This window comes from Antedon bifida, chromosome 5 (genome assembly GCF_963402885.1).
Source record: "Antedon bifida chromosome 5, ecAntBifi1.1, whole genome shotgun sequence".
NCBI classification, from domain to species: Eukaryota; Metazoa; Echinodermata; class Crinoidea; order Comatulida; family Antedonidae; genus Antedon; species Antedon bifida.
Genome location: NC_136230.1, coordinates 9,023,086 through 9,049,063, shown reverse-complemented (window position 1 = coordinate 9,049,063; position 25,978 = coordinate 9,023,086). Strand labels below are relative to the sequence as shown.

Here is a 25,978-nt window from a genome sequence, read left to right as displayed (position 1 = left end):
AACAAATAAACCTGAAATCAGATCAGAAAATTAGTGAAATGACTTTGATGATTTGTGACTGCGTGATTTATTTATGTTTCTCTCCTTGTCTTTAGAATTACCTGGGCATATTTTTACTCACACAATGGATAGATTCAAATTTAGCTAATTCTTCCCAATCACTCTTTAACCTATTTTAAACACGTCTTTTCAACAATAGTGTGAAACACTGAACTTATACTTTTGACTTTGGTTTAGTTGATATTTACGATATTTACAAATTTATTACTATTAATAAGTATTACAAGAATAACATAAACTTCAATACATCAGAGTTTTTTTCATTTAATAATAGAAGTATATATATATATAAAGTATATATTATTCAATCATTATAATTATTGCTTATATTAGATACATGTCACCTCAAGTATAATTATGACACGCCATATGTGCCAAAATGTTGAATCTTCTGAAGCTGAATCGTCGTTGTCTAGAACCTGGTCTCTACTTTGGAGAATAAATAAACAATTATACTGTACTCCATCAAGCGAACTTTGTTTGTCAACAACTATTGTTTTTATCTACAGAAATGTTAGAATCTTCAATTATTGTTTTTAATTTTCCAGATTCATACAGTCTTTGAGTATCAGAACCACCTCCAATATATTTTCCAGCAATAAACACAGCAGGAACAGTGGTAGATCCAGTAAATTCTCCCAAAAATGTCTGAAACAGCATTGTATTCATTTAAATTATACAGGAACATACAAAGAATAGCCTACATATGAAAAGGGTGATATTCGATTAAAGCTCTGTCTACACTATCAAAATAGTGTGATATGTGCTTAAATATGGTATTGATATGACATCATCATGTCCATATATGGGCACAATTTTGTTGTCACATTCACATGTAGACAGAAGAAAGAATATAGATGGACTCTGGACATTGGAAATAAATTGACATGTCGATTTTATGGGTCATCCTTGCATCCATTCACTTTGGTTTTAATCAATTTCAATATTCCAATTGTTTGTATTTTTTCTTTGTTATGTATTTTAAATGTATTGTTGAATGGATGCTAAATGAATAAATAAATAAAATAAAGAATTCCGCTTGCTAATCTGTGAATAATGTCACAGTGATTTACCGGTACTTTATTTAGAATTTTTCATTATTCTTACAAAATAACCTATTACTGTTATTTTGCTTAGATTTTTTTGTATGTAGTAAATAAATACTAGTTGTATTCATTCAACAATAAAGAAAACAACATTGCAAATTTAACATTTTAAAATTAAAAACTTTGCATAAATTAACTTGGATGGTAATAAATCTAGCCCTTTATTAGGCACTTTGTCACACTTGTTAGGCCCTGGGGCACCCTTATTTAAAAATCCTGGATCAGCCACTGATATGCGCGCCTACTTGGATTTTTGTAGGTTAGATTGAAATGTTAAGGTTCAACTTGAATAAATATATTATAATAATTATTATAATATAATTCTTGAAAACCTAGGGAAATGAATATTAAAGAAATATTTAAAATAAATCCAAAGTGGTTCCAGAAAAATAAAATACCTGAATATCCCCTGCATCTGGCCTGCTTTCAATCTCTAATACAGTCATGTTTTTAGCTCCAGCATCATTTAATGCAGATTTTGCCATGAGACAAAATGGACAAGTTGATTTGGAAAACACCATGATACGATTGGCTTGTATCATACTGGTTAATAAACTAAAACAAGAAGAGACTTTACATTAGATTAATCCAATCATAATTTCAATGATGGATGGAATATGTTACATGTTATTCTGTTACATTTTTAAAAAGTAGACCCAGGCCAAACAATTTCCAAACAAAATTATGAAATTTATAATAATAAATATTTAATTTTATATTCTAAAATGTATCATTTATAATTATACCGGTAATTAATACTGATTTAAAAGTTAAAATATAAAAAAAACTCTCTGTAAAGTAGTACAAATAATTAAATATTAACTCAATATACCAAAAATAAATAAATAGCCAAAATGTGCATAAATTATATTATTCAAGTAAAGGACGAAACGACTCTATCGCAATTGAGCCCCTGCACCATGTGTATGCAGTCGGCGGATAATCATGCTTAGATTTACAGTATATAGGCAGGCCTAGCTTTTTAAATCCACCAGAGAGACTTAGTTCAAAATCAATTCTTGTGGTTTAAGTTAACATATATAGTGCGTTTGATAATGAAATGAATTATACAAAAGCAGCTTTAAATTAAATTTGAATTAAATTGTTTTTGTTACTGTTTGTACGGCAACCACCAACCTTTTAACGGAGGCTGCCATCTTGAATTGTATATTAGTTTTGTATGGGCAGCCATTAGCGCCAAAGAAAGAAAAATGCTGTGTGCTGTAAACAAATTATTTTATTTGAAAAAAAAATGGTGGGGTAACCGGATTTCCACATTCTTCCTTAGTCCTAGCTGGCTTCAATTTAGACATCACTTTGTATGTATGTTACAACGTTGTATTTTTGGTACATACAATAAAAACTACAGCAATTTTAATAGGCCTATCCAAATCTAAAATTTAGAAAACCGAAATTTGCTGCTTATATCTAAACATTGCTTTTAGGGGTTTAGAGGAAATCTATAGAATTTCCAAGTACATTTTTATAACTTTAAAAATTAGTCTATCGATAATAATAGTCACCGTGTTAATTCATTGCATACCGTACTTATTATATTCAATGGATGATGCTTCGGGCATGTAATATTCTCACCGCACTTTTCATTGGATTTTAATGATTTGTTGTTACAAGTTGGTAAAATTAACTAGCGTCACAACCCAAATATTTATTTTAAAATTCAAATGCCACACCACAAAGAGACTCCATGCTTCATCAGACTAGAACGTATCTTATATTATTAGTTTGTTTTTATAAAAATACATTTTGATCACGTAATCGAACTTACAACAACAATAACAGAATAGCAAGGAATTCTAGTTACAGTTACAAACGCAGGTCTACGATTAATTTGACTAAATAGCACAATTTTAGTTTTTTCACTATACAAGATGATTATTTCATATATATATATATACATATATATATCATTTTATTTAAGTAGAAACTCCTCGTATAGGCCTAAATTAGTAGATAGAATACCTCCTTGCCTGACTCCTCTACCAATCTTTGCTGGTTCTGATAACTCTCCATCTATCATAATTACTACAGCTTGGTTCATATATAACTCCTATATTAAACGCATGTCTCTGTAATAAACACCAATGTTTTCCAAAATATACATCATTTTTAACCAATTAATCCTATCAAATGCCTTTTCATAATCCACAAAAGAGAAGTACAGTTCATTGCCATGTTCTATATTGACTGTTCTCTCCATCACATGTAACATTCTTATAGCATCTCTTGTACCTTTAACAAACCAAATTGGTCGTTTCCAATATAATCTGATAATATTGATGTAAGTCTACTATTGATTGATTCGAGTGCTATTTTGGAAGTATGTGAAATGATACTTATTGTCCTGTGTTCCTATCTATGTGTCTTTAATTTCTTTTCTAGTGGTATAATTATTGATTTTGTTAAATCTTCTCGCCAAATTCCGTTGTTGTAGATTTTAGTGAGTTATTTTATTGTTGTTTCTCCTAATTGCTTAAGCATTTCTGCAGGTATTCCATCTATTCCTTCTTATTATCGGTATTGATATATCAAACCTTCTCAATTGTAGTAATGGTACCGATATGTTTTAGAAAGAGTCCAATTTCTGAAGACATTAGAACACACGTTATACACAAAACCAGTGAACTAAGGATTAATCAAACTCAACTGAACGTTGATAGCTAGCTGATTCTGAAATGGGTTGAATTATTATTGCGCCGGGAAAAAATGTAACAGTGTTGATTCGCAGCGTTAGAGACATGTGTTACAACCGCTAATGTAGAAAACGCCAGCTAATCGAAACAACAATTAATGTAGAACAATCCACCGCTAATGTAGTAAAACCTCCAGCTAATGTAGAAACACCAACAGCTTATGTAGTAAATAAAAATCAACACCAGCTAATGTAGAAACGGTCAACAGCTTATGTAGTAACGAAAATTGCCTCCCAGCTTATGTAGTTACTATCGCCAGCTAATGTAGAAAATGTTATATATTTTACAAAAAAGTCTAAATCATGTGCAAATGCATCGATCTTTTCTTTCCACCTCTTGTAAGCAAAACGACCACACATCGTAAGCAACCATCTCTGTTAAGGGACCGCTTCTCATTATCGATCACCTCTCGTAAGCGACCACCTCTTTTAAGGGACCACGACCTCTTTCTCTGCTACTAGAGTTATGCAGAGAAATTATATAGTACACTACAGTATTCTATAATTGATGATTAATTGCACGATTTTGGAAGTGGGCCCTTTGTTTTTCATACCGTACTTATTATATTCAATGGATGATGCTTCGGGCAAGTAATATTATTCTCACCGCACTTTTCATTGGATTTTAATGATTTGTTGTTACAAGTTGGTAAAATTAACTAGCGTCACAACCCAAATATTTATATTAAAATTCAAATGCCACACTACAAAGAGACTCCATGCTTCATCAGACTAGAACGTATCTTATATTATTAGTTTGTTTTTATAAAAATACATTTTGATCACGCAATCGAACTTACAACAACAATAACAGAATAGCAAGGAATTCCAGTTACAGTTACAAACGCAGGTCTACGATTCATTTGACTAAATAGCGCAATTTTAGTTTTTTCACTATACAAGATGATTATTTCACAGATATAAAATTATATCATTTTATTTGTATTCAACGAAAATCATCTACAGTAGGCATGTTGAAATACAAACAAAACTATTTAATCAAAGAAACATGAATGAAATGTTATCGCTATACTGATATGGTCTTTATTAATACAAAAACTAATTACGGATCATAGTGATTCAATTTCACGATCATTATTATCCTCTCAACCTATTATTTAATTACCCAAAAAAGTGTTCGTATATGTCGTATCGGTCCGCCTTAAAATATTGTGAGGAAGTGAGTTTCATGATCACAATCGTCAACCTGTATGCTTCCCCACCCTAACTACAAAATCCCACAGGTCGGTAATAATAGCCGGTAAACGTTCATCAAATTCTCCATGGTGAGTTGAATTACTGTGCCATGAATTGTTAAATCATTGCGTAAGTACGTACGTATATAAGTTTAACGCCATTGAATGTTAGTGTTGTCCAGTAACAACAAATGCTTTCGTTATGCATTTCATACAAATACAATAGAGAATGGGGATCCAACAAAGTGCTTTGACGCCATTAAATTATACAACCTGTACAACAATAACTAAACCTTTTTATATTTTATCATTCAACCATTTGATAATTTTATGTTTATCTTACGTTTGATTGGTTATGTGTCAATATACGATAGGGGAACGATCCTATTTATATTCCGCGTCGTCACGAGTTTATAATCAGTTAATAACTAGAAAGCGTTGATGTCAAACCACGAATTATACAACTTACGCCACGGAACACCAAAACAGGGAAGGGTGGGTTAAGTCTCACTCTTCCCTGGTCGCTAGCTCAAGTTAGAGGTTATTAGGACTACTTGTGTTATCTTTATTCTGCAACATTTTCATGTTCACGATTAAGGTTAGTTACTACGATTGATAATTTATAATATAACACATATATTGTTATACCATATAGTTTATAATGACACGCCTTGTATCCTTGCCATTTGATTGCTTAATTGGGTAGCACGTGCCGATCGGTACTATTTCGGACCTATAATAGGTTTATGGTTGTATTGAACAAAAAAACAAGGCTATATACATGGCTGCAGTCGCGTGCTCAAGTTAGTGTTTCCGACCAACCGACTGACCGACCAATCGACCGACATAGTGAGCTGTATAGTCGCGTTGCACGCGACTAATAATTGTTGATTGATACTATTGGCTACTGATAATAATGAATAACTTTTTAGTCGCGTGCAACGTGACTCTACAGCTCATGTCGGTCGGTCGGTTGGTCGGTAAACACTAACTTGAACACGCGACTGCAGCCATGTATTTGGCCTTGTTGTGAAAATGTTTGCAATTTTCTCTCACGTACAGAAAAAAATCACAGGCCTCGTTGGTGATGATTATAGTCTGGTAGTTGAAGGGTTTAACCGGGAAAAAATGGTACAAAAGAATTTTTTACATAATTGGAAGCGGAATTTTATGGAGAATAACATATCCAAAATCGTCAAAAATCCATCTTGGGAAAAACATTTTTTCTTTTTTTTTAAATTTTTGATAAAAATTGCCTATTGTAATTAATATGATTGTATATCTTGGCAGCCGCTAACTGTAGAGGCTTCTATTTGGTCTTAAATTGTTTACAACATACATATTTATATTTGCTCTAATGAACATTTTTCTCAAAAAATGGCAGGAAAGGTCTTTTTTTCTAAATATTGACCTCTGACCTTATAATAATATTATCTTAATAAATATTAGTCGTACACACTTAAAAATTGGTCTTAAATTGTTCATAAAGTGTATGTTATATTTACTCTAATGAATAACTTTTACAATAAACGTCATTAAAGAGGTCATTTTGACCTCTGACCTCATAGTATTATATCTCGATAAATACTGGTCGTACACAATTAAAGTGTTAAAGTGAGTAATGTTCTTATTTACTCTAATGAATAATGTTGACAATAAAAGATACCAAAAATGTCATTTTGACCTCGTACACCGTGGTTATAAACAATATTTCTATATACTTTAATAAATAATTTGGTCAATTCCACTACATTTCTGCAAACTGTCCCTCTCAACTATTTCGCACTTTGGTTCCTTATGTATAATAACCATCATAACAAACATTTAGACCACAAGACAAAAGACAAGAAAAACAGTCACGACCGTCCGAAAAATGCCACGTTATATAGGCAGCTTATCCTAATTATTTTAAATAAAATTACTTTTCAAGTTGATTTTTGGCCCTTTTTTCAAAATCTGTATTCAAAAATTCTTAAGTGTATTTTTAATAGACATTAGGCCTAAGTCACTTAAAATCAGAAATATTTTTTTTACAAATTAGTGTTTTTTTTCGGGTTGACCAGACAGCACATCCATACCATGTATAATATACCCAAACAAATCTGATCAGATATAAGAATTTAAAGCACAACTAGAGTATAAAACTAGAACTGGATCTGAAAACTTGTTTGTAATTTGGAAAGACCGTTACTATACATGTTCTAGAGGTTTTCAACATGAATAATATCAGATACACAAATAATGTTATGAGTGGAACCAGTGATTCATTTATATTAAAACAATATGACCAATAAACCGGTGTTAAATCAACCAGCGTTACTTTGCTACTATGGCCTTGTTTCCGTAGCCAAAAAATAATCGATAAACTGCCTGTGGAAACGGGGTTTAACCGATTCCACTCGAGAAAAATTAACCGACAATTATCATTCAACAGTAGTTATCGGATAAATGCGATTATTGTTAACCTTTGGCTTGAAGGACAAATTGGTGCGATGTGATTGGGTCTCTGGTTGTTTGATAATGACCGATTTTTTTTTTATAAATGTTTTATTATTGATTTATTGACTGTATGGATATGTGAGTGTTTTAACAAAGTATTAAATCGTAAATGTTTTACTGTATTTAGTGGTATATTATTTATAGGCCTATAAAACATTAAAAAAATATTTCGTTACTGAGTGGATAAGAATATATTTAAAAATGTTTCCTCTTTGTACCTATCTTCTTCCCCCATCCGTCAACCCTTAATGTTACATACAAAATTGGGTTTGTTTAAATGAGTCCAAATAAAAAAATTTGACTCATTTTGTGACAAGTTTCTCGCTCGGAAGTAATTCCCAGGGTGCTAATTTTGGTTGACTACATAAATCATTGTGTATAATATTTATTCGTTTCTGTAAACGACAATGTTCTATAGTCCTGCAGTACGTACATTTGAAATCTCCAGTTTTTTCTCGCTGGAATTACTGTGTATTCGAGAACCATCTGTGGGCACGACCTAGATGGTACGCGAGCGAAGCGAGCGTACCATCTAGTTTTATTAATGATGAATCAGATAATAAGATTCTTTGAAATATACTAATCTAGTTTATTATTATTATGTATCTGTATGAAAAGTTTGAGACCATTTCCATGGTATAGTTGCTGATTATACAATTTCAGAAGTCAAAATAACCTATTTACTGTTGTTTGATGTCAAAATTATTCATTAGAGTAAATAGGAACATACACTTTACGAACAATTTAAGAGCATGTCTGTAAGAATCAAAGAAATATAAAAAATAGTGGCAGACTAAAAAAAATGGATTTCTTTTAAATTTTGCACATGGCTATAGGGCCTATATGTGTTGAGAGAAATCAAATATGAAGTATTTTTTATTTTACACCTTTTTTAAGGTTTTTTAAAACGGATATTGGTACTACTTTGATGAAAGATATTTTTGTTTTGTTCATTTAATTATAACAAATAATTAGTGTATGCATAATAACAATGCATTGTGTACCTGTTTCATTTTTTTTGTTTTGATTTCATACTTTGGGAGATACCATTTATTTAAAAAGGGGTGTTTTTCACTTTTTTTTAATTATTAAATGTAACTAAACTTTACTTCACCATAACGCCCAAAGTGGTTTTTTTTTTTAGCTGATTTATTACAAATAGGTATAGTTCTAATGTTTAATAAGTGATTTCTAAAATAAAATACTGGGGTAATTTAAAAATCTACAAGCAGTGTTGCGAAAAACATAGGCATTTTTATAAAAAAAAACATGGTATATTAGTAAAAACATTTTATTTTCTTTGATTATCTGATTTGAAACTCATTGGTCAGAAAAATTCTTAATGTTTTATATAGTTCTAGTTGTGTTGTGAGAAAAAAAAACAATATTGTTAGTCGCGTGGACGCGACTCTATAGTTCACTATGTCGGTCGGTCGGTCTGTCTGTCTGTCACCACCACTTCCGATTACAACCCCCCCCCCCTACCTCGACAATAACCACAAAAAGATAAACTGCAACACTTTGGACGATCATCCATCATAGAGTGTCAAATTCATGCATTCAAGCACCACCCACACTGCCGCTACCATCGCCCCAACCAATAGACGGATTCAAACTCCTCCAGGCCATATTCGTAAGGACTTTCTTCTGTGATTATTTTTATTCATGAAAACCCCATATTTTATTTACAGCGGGCACCTCCCGTAAGCGGCCACCTCCCTTAACGAACGCACTTTGAAAAGCCTGTTTGTTATTCCTATCTAATTAATGCATTTGGTACCTACCGTAAGCGGCCACCTCCCGTAAGCAGCTGCGGGCACCTTTTTATACTAAAAATGAGATTTTTTGTATGATAAATGATTATATTAGCTTTATTTCGAAGCGGTTTTAAAAACATTACTGTGAAGAGATGAGAAAACTACACAGATTTTGACCGACCATTTTTCATATGTTAAAAGCTTTTAAAATTTGTCTGAAAATGCTAAAAAATACTAAACCACCTGATTATAAATAATAATACAATTAGCTGAAAAATTAGTGGAGCTACACTCAGACTTTCTCAGCTTATATTATGTTTAAGTATGTTTAATTGAAAGTGATTACATACAAAAAACAGGGAAGATATGGCAATATTTTCCAAAAACTAATTTCTAAAAAATCGGTCAGAAAATAGTGTTTTTTACTACATTACACTTTTTCAGTAACTTAGGGGTTATTAGTTTACAATACGTCGCAAAACGCGTTACACTTAGTGACTGACGCGTTTTAGTCGCCGGTAAACGCGTTGGTGAAATGTCTCCCTTTTGGTAAATTATGTGTTGGAAAATGGCGAATCGATTTTATACCAGGGAGTTGTAAAATAATTTTTACAACTCTCTGTTTGTTGTACACACAATTAATACGATTTGTTTAGGCCCAAGTAATATTTCCGATAAAAATGTCAGCATAATTTACATGTAACATCATGATTTGCACTGTACAACAACAGCATAATAATCTTAATCAAATTGCTTATTACTTTTAAGCTAGGCCTAGCTAAATCGTCTGCTCAGCCTAGCTAGCTAGGCTTGAATTCATGTCTAGGTAGGACTGTAGTCATGGGTTCGAAAATGCTTGGTCGTTTCGTCCCATTTATCGTTCCTGGGTTTTCTCGCACATTAAGAATTGTGAAACACAAAATTCTCTACAAAACAAGACTGATATTGCTCAGAATAGTAAAGAATAGTAACGGATGCGGAAGCTTATGTTTGACTGACAAGCAACTATTCAGGCACCCTATCATGGCCCATCCATGGGTAGGCCGAGATTGGGTGCCAGAACAAACTTCACTGCTGTAAGGCTATCAGGCAGCCAGCTAGAGGCTAAGCAGCATCGTTACATACCTAGACTCTAGTAGGCCTAGCTTTATTGAATATATAGCCACGTCTTTCTCAAATCTCGTTAAATTTGACATTTTAGTAATAATCTCATAATCACTTATTACACTGTGAAACATGATAGGGTCACATCCAGAATGTTTTAATATACTTTTCGCCCGTCAAAAATAACATCGCGACAATAACAGATCGCCAGCTGCAGTGTGAAAAATGTCGTGAGAAATGTCACGTGATCATACTCCCTAGCAAAGTAAAAAACCCAATTGGACCCAACGGGGGAAAGTGTCTATTTACGCGAAATTGCGCAATGTATACGCAATAACAATACCAGAAATAAAAAGATCTGGAAAAATTACATATAAAAACATTTTACTTTTTTTTTTTAGTGAAGAAATTAATTTTTTAGGAATATTCAAATATACCCCCCTTTTGCATGTAAAAGAATAGGAAATTACAAGGTATCCCCCCAAAACGCAAAAAGGCGTGATTTTCAAGAAAATCATACTCATTGAAAAAAATTTCAGAAAAATATGAAATATGAGGGATGATATTTTTAAAGAATAGTTGAAATGTATGAAAAATAGCAAATTTCTGGGTGGAGCTCCACTTTAAGAATATCGTGCATAGCCATAATACGTGATTTTGGCCCTTTATCGGCCGACCACTTTTCCAGGTCCCGAGAGTGGCCACTTACGGGAGGTTCAACTGTATTTTAAAAAACAATTACGCATAGAACCAGGTTCTAAGATAACATAAATAATACATTTTGACATAATTTGACCCAACAAATTACCCTTTCACAAGATCAGACATTTTCTGGGATTCAGTAGATAGGTAAATTTGGGGAGAAAGTAGTAGCTATGTAATCAATTGTTTGTAGTCATGAAACCCCAAAAATAAAAATAAAAATATTGTACTTAATTACGTATAGAAACAGTTGCTACAATACACTGTAGGTAAAATGTTGATGTTATTTGACCTCAATATGTAAAATGTAAATTATGAAAAAACCCATATTTTTAAAATATTTTCACATAGAAACAGTTACTATGGTAAAATGTTGACCTCATTTGACCTCAAAATGAATGAATTTACAAGGTCAAGTTTGTCATCACTTTAAGATTATTAGAATGCAGTAGAAGTAAAATTGAGAAAAATTTCAAATGCAATCAATTCTTTTTATTCATAAAAACGCCATTTTTTCGTTTTTTTTTAAAATTACTTTTCTTAGTTACACATAAAAATGGTTGCTAAGGTAACAATATCGGTAAAAATTGTTGAGAATTTTTATCTTGTAAATTTTGATCAAACATTAATAGTTGTAGTAAAGTGGGGACCTGTCCTGTTTTGCATTCTGACCCCTTTTGACCTCAAATGACCTATTTACAAGGTTAGATTTTTTGGCAGGTCTTTCTGTATCTCTTTACACAAAGTAGATGTAAAAATTTATAAAAACCTTGACGCAATTATTTCAAAGTTTAACATTATTTTCCATCAACTAAACATTTCAATGCAAAATACTGTTTTTCTGGCAATTAATTGAAATAAACCTGGCAACACATTCTCCTATTTTATCTAACCTATTCATATGACTCTAGTAGCATTATGACAAGCCACATATTATTTTATTATTGGATTAGCCATATTTAAATTGTGTTTCATGTGTTTTGTTTGTTGATATTTTGTTTGTATTTTTTTGTATTTTCTGTATTTTCCTGGCAACACAAAACCTATGTACGTAATTTACCCCAGTGTTTTTTTCGTGATTATTGTTGACAAACCTATTGACTATCAAATTACAAAACCTCATTGATATAAAAACACCACTTTGGAAGTTATAGGTACGTTTATGATGTATACTTTTATAAAAAAAATATTTTTTAAATACACCCCTTTTTAAAATAATGGTATCAACCAAACTCCATTTTGTAATTTTTTTTTTCTACATTAAATGGAACTCAATACGTGTTGTTTACACTGCTATAAACAAAAACTGTATACTGTAAGTATTTTTGGTTAAAACAAGTATACAAGTTTGTACTTTTTTACTATAGAAAATCTGTGAAAATGGCAAAAACATCAAAATTTGAATAATTGACCGTTGTCATGGCAACAGAGGCTAAAAATTAAAATGAATGTTGTAGATATGCTTTTTATTGAAATGTCTATTCATGGTAAAAATTTGAGAGAAATCCATTTTTTACATCTGCCACCAAATCTTTGATTTTTACAGACAATGGCTCTTAAGACCAATTTTAAGTGTGTAAACACAGTATTTATCGACATATGATACTATGATGTCAAGAGGTCAAAATTAACTTTTCACTATCATTTATTGTCAAAATTATTCATTAGAGTAAATAAACATACACTTTATGAATAATTTAAGACCAAGTGTGTACGACCAGTATTTATTAAGATAATATTATTATGAGGTCAGAGGTCAATATTTAAAAAAATGACATTTCCTGCCATTTTTTGACAAACATTTTCATTAGAGCAAATATAAATATGTATGTTGTAAACAATTTAAGACCAAATAGAAGCAGTTGCCAAGATAGACAATCATATTAATTTACAGTAGGCCATTTTTATCAAAGATTTAAAAGAAAAGAAAAACGCGTCTAATAAATGTTCCCAAAGATGGATTTTTGTCAATTTTGGATATGTTATTCTCCATAAAATAGGTAGAGCCTATATTTTTGGTTCAACTACCAGACTATTAATGCAATAGTCATAATCAATATTCATAGATAATTTTCTCTTGCCATTTTTCGTATCGGTAAAATTCGCAGAAGGCATAGTTTGCCTTTACACAAAAAGTATAAATAATTTACAGTAGGATGTTGAGAATATTTTATTCGTTGAAAGGATGAGTGTTTCTTTCACGTACGGATAAAAATCACATGACTCGTTGGTGAGGATTAATGCAATAACCATAATCAATTTACAGATACTTTTCTCTTGTCATTTTCGTATCGATAAAATAGAAGGCAGTAGACAAAAAAAGGATGAGTGTTCTACAGTATTTAACTCGGCCCCGCCGTCGATCTCTTTCAATGAAATATCCTCACCTTTTAACTCATAAACATTCATCATTATTTTTGTATCAGTTGATACTTATGTTTTGCTTGTTCATCATTGTTCAAGTTATTATAATACTTATCGATTACGTGTATGTATCTCACCTTTTTTTGGGCACTCACAAAGTTCTTCAACCTTATTTGCCTCACATTTGATTTAATCAAATCATATTAATAGTAATACTATTAATATGATTTTACAGTGTAAATTTAAGTTCAATATGTGAAAATATCAAATAAGTTTAAGTGAATTTCTAAAATATTTTTGGCTTTTTCCTTTCATAATGAGTCACTGTAAGTTAAGCTTATTTATGTAGACACATTTTCAATGCTGAAATAAACGATAAAGATTTTCAGGTGAAAAAATTCCTCGAACGAAAGAGTCGTTGGTGTCTCGATTGGGATTTTTCCTATTAATCAGATTTAGTACCGTTAGCATTACGTATATTAAACACTCATGTCTGTGTGTTTTACTCGAGCTACAACATTATTATTATAAAAAGTTGATTCAAAATAAACTCAATATTGAACATAAAGAAGACTTTTTCCAGGATATTAACTTACATCATATAAAGTAAATGACATTATTCATATCGGACCTCTAATAGACCTTTGTATAGTTACTTCTAGTACTATACTTGAACATTTAAGATTAATAAAAATGATAAATATGCATTTTTAGTTATTCACTTCTGTAGAAAAAAATGTAAGCAAATGATATTTTCACTTGCATGCAACAATGCAAAATATTTTCTGTCAAATACAGTTTTTCAGGTAAATGATAACTTTTTTGCATGCGTTGATACTGTACTAATTTTGCAAGGTGATCAATCGCCGTCATTATACTTTATCTGACAGATGAATACATTCATTTTCCACATTTAATATCGAATTAAAAACATAAACACGTTATTTACGAAATTAAAAAATAATTTGTTCCAGCGAAATCTGGCTTAAACGAAACAATGCACATCATAAGAGCGCCGATCCGTTTTGAATGTTTTTAGAGAAAAAAAACACACTGTTTCAGATAGTAAAAACATAATGTTGTAATCATTTGTTCATTGAGTTAATAAACAACTATTCATCACAAGATGTTGAATATTGTTTAAGAACATAATATACACATTTTTTTTTTCAAATTGAAACTTATATGGTACTTATTGTGTGCCTTTACCCTGCACCATATAAGTTTCAATTTAAAACTATAGAAGGTATTCTAATTGAGTAACTTTAATATAAATATATACATAGAAATTTATTATAATGTAATAATATCTGTTTTTGCAGACTGCCACATAATTAGAAAAAAATGACAGACATTGATAAGTTTGATGACTTGAAATTTAAGCTTAGTGAGTACTATGAGGATGAAGACTACAAGTTGTTGACATTTTGCCTATTCGATATTTTACCAAAAGGAGATCTTACTAAGGAATCCAAGGGACATACTTTATTCAATAAACTTGATGAGACTAGTGGCAATGGTGTTATCTCACCTAAGAATGTCAGCCTACTGTTAGAGATCACCAGATTAACAGGTCCGAAGAAGGCTGAATTGCTTGTAATTAAGTATATAGAAGATACCGGTATTGAAAATACTGATCAAAGCAGGTTGTCATCTTATAGAAAACAACTATTTAGGGCTGTGAAACAAGCTAAACCTGGTGCATTACAGAAAGTTAATGATGTCTACAAATTGAAGAAGTGTAATTTGTTTGATGCCGTATTTTATCTGGAGATCAACAAACGTCTAACAAAGGATACAGGCAAAACAAAGAAATTTGCAAAATGTCTTGGAAAACATGCACAGGAAGAACTAGGCCTATCAAGTACCGGTATGTATTTTTTCTATGATTAACAACATCTAAAGTAACACATATGCTATAACAATTCCGTCTCGTGGTTTATTCCAGGATGTCACATTACTTTGATTGTATTTTTGGTAAAATTTTATGAGTTGACGATATTTCCTATCCATTAAATTTTAATGGATGGGAAATATCGTCAACTCATTTTAAGTAATTTTAATCTGTATTATTCATAAGAATTATTGATTTGATTTCTAGATAGTGAAGATGATGAAGATAATAGACCATCGAGTTCCAAGAAAAGAAAAGGTAAATCATGAAGGAAATATTAATAATCATAATAGTAATTCCCACAATTTAACATTAATCACCAAATTTGATAGATAGAATCAAAATAATTCCGTTCACTTTATGTTCATTGACTTTATGAATAAGAGGTCTTTTATTTACTTATTTTAATAAGTAAATAAAATGCCTCTTATTCATATTAAAATATTCAACAGCAAGTAATAAGTTATCTTCTTGTCATCTCACTTGAGGATAAACAAAACCAGAGAGTATAACAAAAAATTATCTTTTAACCCATTTTTGTCGGCACTTACGGTAAAGTTAGATGCGACGTAAACAATTCCAGTTAGTTATATACACTAGTAATACTAATTATATTTTCGTTTTCTTGTCATGTGTTGGCTTGATGATTTCATTATATTGGAACAAGAAAGGAAATAATATTTCCTTTTTTGTATTTTTTATCCTATATTTTGTGATGCTTTTTTTCTTTATTAGAAAAAGAAAATCAAGGAAGCAAGCCTCTTTCTGAACAAGGTACTGTTTTGTTTTGATTCGTGATTACCATTCCGTAATTAGTAGTTGGATAACTATGTAAACATATTGATCAACATACTCCTTTTCCACCTACGCCAATCAACCAACATCCAGATTGTCATTAGGCTACTATCATGAGAATAAGTGTATAAATATATCGTATTTCCTCATTACATGGATGTAAGGGATATATCACATAGATCACTTGTATTTACAATGTGTCTAGTGTCAAAAATGTGTGATGCAACATCTTAATTTTTAACTTCATATGATACAAATGTGAATTTATCTATATCACATTGTATACAATAATGCGATGGATAGTACCGGTACTGAGAGTAAAAGTTATTTTTGAATATAGAATTCATTTGGTTTATTGGTTTAAAATTAGTTTATACCATTGGTATTTCGGGACTCGAAAGCGAAATTTTATTTTGCTTATCATGTTATTTTTTATCTTTTTCAACTTTAATTTTTGATTGTGATTTATGGTTATGATGCTCCGTCACCAATCCAAGGGTACTCGGTTCAAGTCCTGTCATGTCAGGATTTGTTCTAATGATGATTTATAACTCCACTCCCAACGACTTTGTTTATGTAGAGATATTGTGTATATGCTTGTCATGTGAACAGGGTTGCCACCTTTAAGAAAGATAGTGTATTAATTCGCTAATTGTTATCCTTGGCAATTTTCCTAAATAAATAAAAAACAAACAAACAATATTCTGTGAAAGTTTCCTAAACAGTGAGGAAACATCTTCTTGATTATCATCATTAACAGACGTCCATATTTACAATTATATTTTTTTACATTACTTTCTGTTTAGATTATTATTATACTATACTAATTTAAAGTGGCTATTAATTGAAAAAGCGTATAATATTTAGGATTATGGTACAGGTTTACCAATGTATAAATGGGTTTGCACCTCTTTATTTCAAAAATCTTCTCATTAGGTATGAACCAGGTAGTGGTGGTTTTAGGTCCTCCACTGATGTTACCAGGCTCGTTCCACGCGTCACTACCACCTCAGATGATCCTTCTCAAAATATGGACCACAACTCTGGAATGATCTACCAATTAACATTACATCTCCGAATTTAATTGACTGAATAGCCTGGTAACGTCTGTGGAGGACCTAGATCGTATTTTTATTTTTAGAGTATTTATTTATTATCTTGTTTTGCTTTTGATGTAGTTTATATCATATTGCATGTGCAATTCGCTATGTAATAACAGCATTTGTGGGAATATATTATAAACTGTCATATGCCGAAAATAAAAAGCATAAGTGATGTATCATAACTTTATAAATTACAATGGTTGACCAAATTATTTTGCTTATTTTATAGAAATAACAATAGAAAAATACCTGCGTGATAAACAACAAGAATTGTGCCGTAATAACAATGAGAGATTTACGTCATCAATAATGGATAGCCAATCATTTTTAGAGATTGGAATCTTCACTGAATTAAACCTTGTCATAGAAGATAATCAGAGGAAAAACAGTCAGCCAACAACATTAACAGCATTACTAGATAAAATCACACCCGGATGTAGAGTCCTTATTTCCGGTGAGGCTGGTATTGGTAAAACAACTTTATTAAGGTACTTAGCATACAGCACAACCCTTGAAAAACCAATTGCGTTTGAAGGTAAAATTGTTTTTTTAATACATTTAAGAGAATTAGAAGAAGGCAAAAGCATCTTCGATCTGGTTGAAAAACAACTAGATGTAGAAAATTTCAATTTGAAAACTTGTCTTCCAGAAGATCCAATGTTAATTAAGAGATTTATAAACGATCATGACGATAAAATTGTGTTATTATTAGATGGATTAGATGAAGTAAGTTGTAACAAAGACAAATTGATAAATCTTGTAAAGAAAAACACATTGAAGAGTAGTGTTATGCTACTCACTTCACGATCAGAAAACATAGATGAATTCATTAGAATGTGTGATATACACGTGAAAGTGGAAGGATTTAATCAAGATAGTATTGAAGAGTACATTAAAAAATATTTCCAAATGTCTGTTGCCCAACCTAAAGTTGGAAATGACCTTTGGCAAGAATTAAAGAAGAACACTTATATATATGAATTATGCAAAAAGCCAATGTTGCTTCTTTCAATCTGTATTATTTATTTAGACAACAGACAAAGTCTTCCTTCTAATCTTGCTGATCTTTTCAAAGAACTTTTTCGCTGTATTTTGAATCATTACCTTGTAAAGTTTGAATATTGGAAAAAGGGAGTTTCGACATTTGAAGAAATCCCAGAAAAATATGTAAATGCTATGACTTTCTTAGGAAAATGTATGTATGATAGCTTGAACAAAAATGAACTTTCAATTAAAGAACAAGATTTAAAAGCTAGCGAAGATACAAGCCTAGTTGACTTGGCAATTAAATTAGGATTTATTGATGAAAGAGCATCAGTTTTAAGATCTGGTTCTAGGGGCAAGATTTACATGCCTACACACGCAATTATACAATACGCATTAGTAGGATTTTATCTATACAAACTTTGTGAAGAAGACATAAAGAACCAAAGAGAATCGAAGGTAATAACGGGAAACCCGCTTTTAACTGGGGCAAATATTCATGCTGTTGGATTCCTCGGTGCTGATGCAGGGAAATTCTTAAAGCATTGGCTTACAAATAGTTTATCAAACTATCTTCCTTTGATACATTTATACTTTGGATATGTTAATGATCAACATGGTAGTACTGTGATCAGTGTCTTAAAAGAGCACATGATCAGTAACAACCTAGACCAACATACTGATATATCAAACTCATTAAAGATATTGATTAAATACTTTAATTCAAATTTAGTTGTGGGTGAGCATTTCATAGATCGTCTATGGCAACTTCATAGCTTGATTGACAATGGATTTGATTTAAGTACCTTTTGTAATACTTTATCATCTGATGGTAAAGGAAGAATCCTTGCACACATTGTATACTTTTTTGTCAATCATCTTGATGTACGTAATTGCAATCTATCAGGTGAGATAATGAATGATATGATTAGAGAATGTGATAAAATGGGTGGTGATATGGAATTAATCACTCTCAATATAAGTAATAATAACCTCAGAAATATTGATGCTTCCTTACTGAATTCGTTAATGATGATGTCTCCTGTTTATATTTCATTTGAGATGAATTGGTGCAATATATCCGGTAAACTTATAAAGGATATCAGTATGTTTAATGAAGGAGTTATATCTAGTTTAGTTTGTCTCAATATCAATGAAAATAATCTTGGGGACATTGATGGTACTTCATTGGGTACTTTCTTGAATAAGTTTCCTAGTTTGATTTTACTTCACATGTATAATTGCAATCTATCAGGTGACGTAATGAATAAAATGACCAAGGTGTATGCAGGGGTGTTACGATTATACGATATTGGAGGTAATGATATCAGTAGCATTGATGGCACTTCACTAGGCACTTTTTTGAGAAAGTGCCCTAAGTTGTTTTCACTTCGTATGAATAATTGCAATCTATCAGGTGACGTAATGAATGAAATGATGAAGGTGTATGGAAAAGATGAGTTATCACTCCAAGAGCTTTATATTGGCGGTAATTGTATCAGTGACATTGATAGTACTTTATTGGGTACTTTTTTGAGTAAGTGCTCTAAGCTGCTTAAACTTGACATGCATAGTTGCCAATTATCAGGTTACGTAATGAATAAAATGATGAGCGTGTATGGAAAAGAAAAGTTAGCACTACAAGAGTTTACTATTGGAGGTAATTGTATCAGTGACATTAATGGCACTTTACTGGGTACATTTTTGAGTAAGTGCTCTACGTTGCGTAAACTTTACATGAATAGTTGCAAACTATCAGGTGACATAATAAATAAAATGATGAGCGTGTATGGAAAAGATAAGTTAGCACTACAAGAGCTTACTATTTTTGATAATTGTATCAGTGACATTAATGGTACCTTACTGGGTACTTTTTTGAGTAAGTCTCCTAAATTGCTTATACTTGATATGAGTGATTGCAAACTATCAGGTGACGTAATGAATAAAATGATGAGCGTGTATGGAAAAGAAAATTTAGCACTACAAGAGTTTGCTATTGGGGGTAATTGTATCAGTGACATTGATGGCACTTTACTGGGTACCTTTTTGAGTAAGTGCTCTACGCTGCTTAAACTTGACATGCATAGTTGCAAACTATCAGGTGACGTAATGAATAAAATGATGAGCGTGTATGGAGAAGTTGAGTTAGTACTACAAGAGCTTACTATTTGGAGTAATTGTATCAGTGACATTGATTGTACTTTATTGGGTACTTTTTTGAGTAAGTGTCCTAAATTGCTTATACTTGATATGAGTGATTGCAAACTATCAGGTGACGTAATGAATAAAATGATGAGCGTGTATGGAAAAGAAAAGTTAGCACTACAAGAGTTTGCTATTGGGGGTAATTGTATCAGTGACATTGATGGCACTTTACTGGGTACCTTTTTGAGTAAGTGCTCTACGCTGCTTAAACTTGACATTCATAATTGCAAACTATCAGGTAAGATAATGAATAAAATGATGAGAGTGTATGGAAAAGATGAGTTAGCACTACAAGAGCTTTATATTATGGGTAATTGTATCAGAGACATTGATGGTACTTTATTGGGTACTTTTTTGAGTAAGTGTCCTAAATTGCTTAAATTTCCCATAAATAATTGCAAACTATCAAGTGGCGTAATGAATAAAATGATGAGAGTGTTTGGAAAAGATAAGTCAGCACTCCAAGAGCTTTATATTGGACGTAATTGTATCAGTGACATTAATGGTACTTTACTGGGTACTTTTTTGAGTAAGTGCTCTAAGCTGCTTAAACTTGACATGCAAAGATGCAAACTATCAGGTGACGTAATGAATAAAATGATGAGCGTGTATGGAGAAGTTGAGTTAGCACTACAAGAGCTTAATATTGCGGGTAATTGTATCAGTGACATTGATGGTACTTTATTGGGTACCTTTTTAAATAAGTGTCCTAAATTGCTTAGACTTGATATAAGTGATTGCAAACTATCAGGTGACGTAATGAATAAAATGATGAGCGTGTATAGAAAAGATGAGTTATCACTCCAAGAGCTTTATATTGGCGGTAATTGTATCAGTGACATTGATGGTACTTTATTGGGTACCTTTTTGAGTAAGTGCTCTAAGCTGCTTATACTTGATATGTGTGATTGCAATCTATCAGGTGAGATAATGAATAAAATGATGAGAGTGTATGGGAAAGATAAGTTAGCACTACACGAGCTTTATATTATGTGTAATAGTATCAGTGACATTGATGGCACTTTATTGGGTACTTTTTTGAGTAAGTGCTATACGCTGCTTATACTTGACATGCATAGTTGCAAACTATCAGGTGACGTAATGACTAAAATGATGAGCGTGTATGGGAAAAATAAGTTAGCGCTACAAGAGCTTAATATTGGGGGTAATTGTATCAGTGACAATAATGGCACTTTACTGGGTACTTTTTTGAATAAGTGCTCTACGCTGCTTAAACTTTGCATGAATAGTTGCAAACTATCAGGTGAGGTAATGAATATAATGATGAGCTTGTATGGAAAAGATGAGTTAGCACTACAAGAGCTTTTTATTATGGGTAATTGTATCAGTAACATTGATGGTACTATATTGGGTACTTTTTTGAGTAAGTGTCCTAAATTGCTTAAACTTGGCATGAATAGTTGCAAACTATCAGGTGACGTAATGAATAAAATGATGAGCGTGTATAGAAAAGATGAGTTATCACTCCAAGAGCTTTATATTGGCGGTAATTGTATCAGTGACATTGATGGTACTTTATTGGGTACCTTTTTGAGTAAGTGCTCTAAGCTGCTTATACTTGATATGTGTGATTGCAATCTATCAGGTGAGATAATGAATAAAATGATGAGAGTGTATGGGAAAGATAAGTTAGCACTACACGAGCTTTATATTATGTGTAATAGTATCAGTGACATTGATGGCACTTTATTGGGTACTTTTTTGAGTAAGTGCTATACGCTGCTTATACTTGACATGCATAGTTGCAAACTATCAGGTGACGTAATGACTAAAATGATGAGCGTGTATGGGAAAAATAAGTTAGCGCTACAAGAGCTTAATATTGGGGGTAATTGTATCAGTGACAATAATGGCACTTTACTGGGTACTTTTTTGAATAAGTGCTCTACGCTGCTTAAACTTTGCATGAATAGTTGCAAACTATCAGGTGAGGTAATGAATATAATGATGAGCTTGTATGGAAAAGATGAGTTAGCACTACAAGAGCTTTTTATTATGGGTAATTGTATCAGTAACATTGATGGTACTATATTGGGTACTTTTTTGAGTAAGTGTCCTAAATTGCTTAAACTTGGCATGAATAGTTGCAAACTATCAGGTGACGTAATGAATAAAATGATGAGCGTGTATGGAAAACATGAGTTAGCACTACAAGAGCTTTATATTATGGATAATTGTATCAGTGACATTGGTGGTACTTTATTGGGTACTTTTTTAAGTAAGTGTCCTAAATTGCTTAAACTTGTCATGAATAGTTGCAAACTATCAGGTGACGTAACGAATAAAATGATGAGCGTGTATGGAAAAGATGAGTTAGCACTACAAGGGCTTGCTATTGGGAGTAATTGTATCAGTGACATTGATGGTACTTTATTGGGTACCTTTTTGAGTAAGTGCTCTAAGCTGCTTATACTTGATATGAGTGATTGCAATCTATCAGGTGAGATAATGAATAAAATGATGAGCGTGTATAGAAAAGATGAGTTAGCACTACAAAAGCTTGCTATTTGGAGTAATTGTATCAGTGACATTGATGGTACTTTATTGGGTACCTTTTTAAATAAGTGTCCTAAATTGCTTAGACTTGATATAAGTGATTACAAACTATCAAGTGGCGTAATGAATAAAATGATGAGAGTGTATGGAAAAGATAAGTCAGCACTCCAAGAGCTTTATATTGGGAGTAATTGTATCAGTGACATTAATGGTACTTTACTGGGTACTTTTTTGAGTAAGTGCTCTAAGCTGCTTAAACTTGACATGCAAAGATGCAAACTATCAGGTGACGTAATGAATAAAATGATGAGCGTGTATGGAGAAGTTGAGTTAGCACTACAAGAGCTTAATATTGCGGGTAATTGTATCAGTGACATTGATGGTACTTTATTGGGTACCTTTTTAAATAAGTGTCCTAAATTGCTTAGACTTGATATAAGTGATTGCAAACTATCAGGTGATGTAATGAATAAAATGATGAGCGTGTATAGAAAAGATGAGTTAGCACTACAAAAGCTTGCTATTTGGAGTAATTGTATCAGTGACATTGATGGTACTTTATTGGGTACTTTTTTGAGTAAGTGCTCTAAGCTGCTTACACTTCACATGAATAGTTGCAAACTTTCAGGTGACGTAATGAATAAAATGATGAGCGTGTATGGAAAAGAAAAGTTAGCACTACAAGAGTTTGCTATTGGGGGTAATTGTATCAGTGACATTGATGGCACTTTACTGGGTACCTTTTTGAGTAAGTGCTCTACGCTGCTTATACTTGATATGAGTGATTGCAAACTATCAGGTGAGGTAATGAATAAAATGATGAGAGTTTATGGAAAAGACAAGTTAGCACTGCAAGAGCTTTATATTGAGGGTAATTGTATCAGTGACATTAATGGTACTTTATTGGGTACTTTTTTGAGTAAGTGCTCTAAGCTGCTTACACTTTACATGCGTAGTTGCAATCTATCAGGTGACGTCATGAATGAAATGATGAGAGTGTATGGAGAAAATAAGCTATCACTTAAAGAGTTTTATATTGCGGGTAACTGTATCAGTGGCATTAATTGTCCTTTACTGGTTAATTTTTTGAGTAAGTGTCACGAGCTTTAATCTTCCTAAACAATACTTAGACTCCTCCATTTCAGAATTTCTTTTACTGTATCAACATTCTATAATTTTCGTTGATTATTCGATGAATAAACTTCGTCGTACTAGTAAGATACTGTATAATATTATTATTGTTTAGGACTATTTTGTTTTATGTATGAATATGTTTTAAAACGTTGTAGATTTACTTTTGTTTCTACCATGGTTAACTAATAAAAATGATACACATGAAATAAAAATGTTTGCTTATAGTTTTATTTAATGTTAAGCCACACGGAAATACGGACATACAGATGAAACAACATTGTTCTCTCATGTCATGCCAAAGGAGCATACACACAGACAGACCTCAATGGACAGACAGACGAAACAATTCTCTCATGACGTACCAAAGGAGCACACAGACAGACGAAAGACAAGGTTCCATACAAATAAGAGCATACAGACAACAAGGCCAACAGCCATAAGTCGCGTGCTAAAACGCATAGTGATACCAGACCGACCGACCGACATAGTGAACTATAGAGTTGCGTCCACGCGACTAAAAAGACGAAACACGGTTCCATACCAAGGGAGCATGTACAGACAGACATACAGATGAAACACTATACACATTTAATTTGATGGAATTACGGTTACACCTACGGTGAACGAATAAACAAGATTCCAGTCAAGCTGATTCAGTTTTTGTGATGTGGTTAGGCCTAAAAAGGTAATCAATAAAACTAGATCGTGCCCACAGATGGTTCTTAAATACACAGTAATTTCAGCCTAAACAAACTGTTTTTTTTTAAATGTACGTACAGCAGGACTATAATACATGTCGTTTACAGAAACGAATAAATCAACTAAAAAATCAATAACTAATTATCTAACTAAATTTAATTAGTAAACAGGGTTACATCAGGTGGTTAAAATCAGTACCGAAAGTACGAACCAACCTACCGTCGAGTAAACATTCTAGAAGTAACGCGCGATTTACCGAATTTGCCCTTACGTAAATTTATATATAGATGGTGATATGGTGTCTGATCATTTCGGCCGCCAGTCATTTCGGCCGCCGCGCGGCCTTTCCAAGGCAAAACAACGTAACTACAAAATGTTGCTTTTCGAGAAAAATTGAATTGAAGTTTGAGTGTTTGCATTTCAACAACAAATTATCGTAATGATGTGAAATTTTGCATGAGTATATATAAATAATAATTATTATTAAATACAAAATGTTAAATAATTTAATCAATTTGATCAAAAGTTATTACCACTTTTAACAGATACGTTGTTTTGCCTTGGAAATGACGTGTATAGAATGAAAGTCATTTCTAAGGCAAAACAACGTAACTGTGATATTCTGTGGCAAAACAACGTAACTGTGGTCATTCCATGGCAAAACAACGTAACTATGATGATTTTAGAAACAATGGATTGAAACTTTTTTTGAACAACAGGGAGGGCTGCGATCACTAATGATGCCTACGAACTAGGTTGTCTTAACAAAGAGTGCATTTGAAGCTAGGCTTAGCCTTTTGGATCTACTATTTATGATATAGACTTACTTACTTACATTATTATATTATAGCCTACCCCCTAGCCTGCTACTAGAAGGCCTATGTACAACAATGCAAAGACGGCCGTCCTACTAGGCTAGGCCTAGCCTAGTTCCAATGACAGTACTGGGGTACTAGGCGTAGGCTAGATTAGATAGGTCTGTCAAAAATAATAGCCTAGCCTAGTTTCAAGCTTGCCTGAACTTTTTCGTAAATATAGTTAATTCTTAGAATAAATAATCCGGACAATGATACACAAACTCGTGGCAGTTGCTTTAACCGTTCTTTATTCTTTGGTAAAGTCTGAAACACAAATAAACTCAATGAAAAC

The 25,978-nt window shown here is 32.1% G+C and overlaps 2 protein-coding genes across 3 annotated transcripts in view; one reads left to right on the top strand and one right to left on the bottom strand.

The window, feature by feature from the left end:
• Positions 1 to 308: 308 nt before the first annotated feature.
• Positions 309 to 25,978, bottom strand: part of LOC144842708 (uncharacterized) — a 49,142-nt gene continuing 23,472 nt past the window's right edge. Inside the window, exons 1-3 of one of the 2 annotated variants that reach the window (XM_078699242.1) lie at positions 2,304 to 2,331; positions 1,565 to 1,721; positions 309 to 708 (exon numbers count right to left, since the gene is read on the bottom strand). In XM_078699242.1, coding sequence (XP_078555368.1) covers positions 544 to 708; positions 1,565 to 1,721; positions 2,304 to 2,323 — 342 coding nt within the window. In that variant the 5' untranslated portion in view covers positions 2,324 to 2,331 and the 3' untranslated portion in view covers positions 309 to 543. Of the gene's footprint in view, positions 709 to 1,564; positions 1,722 to 2,303; positions 2,332 to 25,978 lie in introns of those variants that run through there. The other variant, XM_078699244.1, reaches the window with a different exon arrangement.
• LOC144842614 (uncharacterized) lies at positions 5,524 to 24,282 on the top strand. Its single transcript, XM_078699070.1, has 8 exons — positions 5,524 to 5,670; positions 14,821 to 15,368; positions 15,600 to 15,650; positions 16,128 to 16,166; positions 17,520 to 20,033; positions 20,205 to 23,394; positions 23,566 to 23,736; positions 23,908 to 24,282. Exons 2-8 carry the CDS (start codon positions 14,843 to 14,845, stop codon positions 24,104 to 24,106), a joined length of 6,690 nt encoding a protein of 2,229 aa, XP_078555196.1. The 5' UTR covers positions 5,524 to 5,670; positions 14,821 to 14,842; the 3' UTR covers positions 24,107 to 24,282.

What these genes read in the sequence shown, in the direction of transcription:
- LOC144842614 (XM_078699070.1), top strand. Translation starts at nt 14,843, where the DNA reads ATGACAGACATTGATAAGTTTGATGACTTGAAATTTAAGCTTAGTGAG. An exon ending in GAATAGTTGCAAACTATCAG is followed by an intron (nt 20,034 to 20,204) that starts GTGACATAATAA and finishes GCAAACTATCAG; the next exon opens with GTGACGTAATGAATAAAATG. An exon ending in GATGGCACTTTACTGGGTAC is followed by an intron (nt 23,737 to 23,907) that starts CTTTTTGAGTAA and finishes TTTATTGGGTAC; the next exon opens with TTTTTTGAGTAAGTGCTCTA.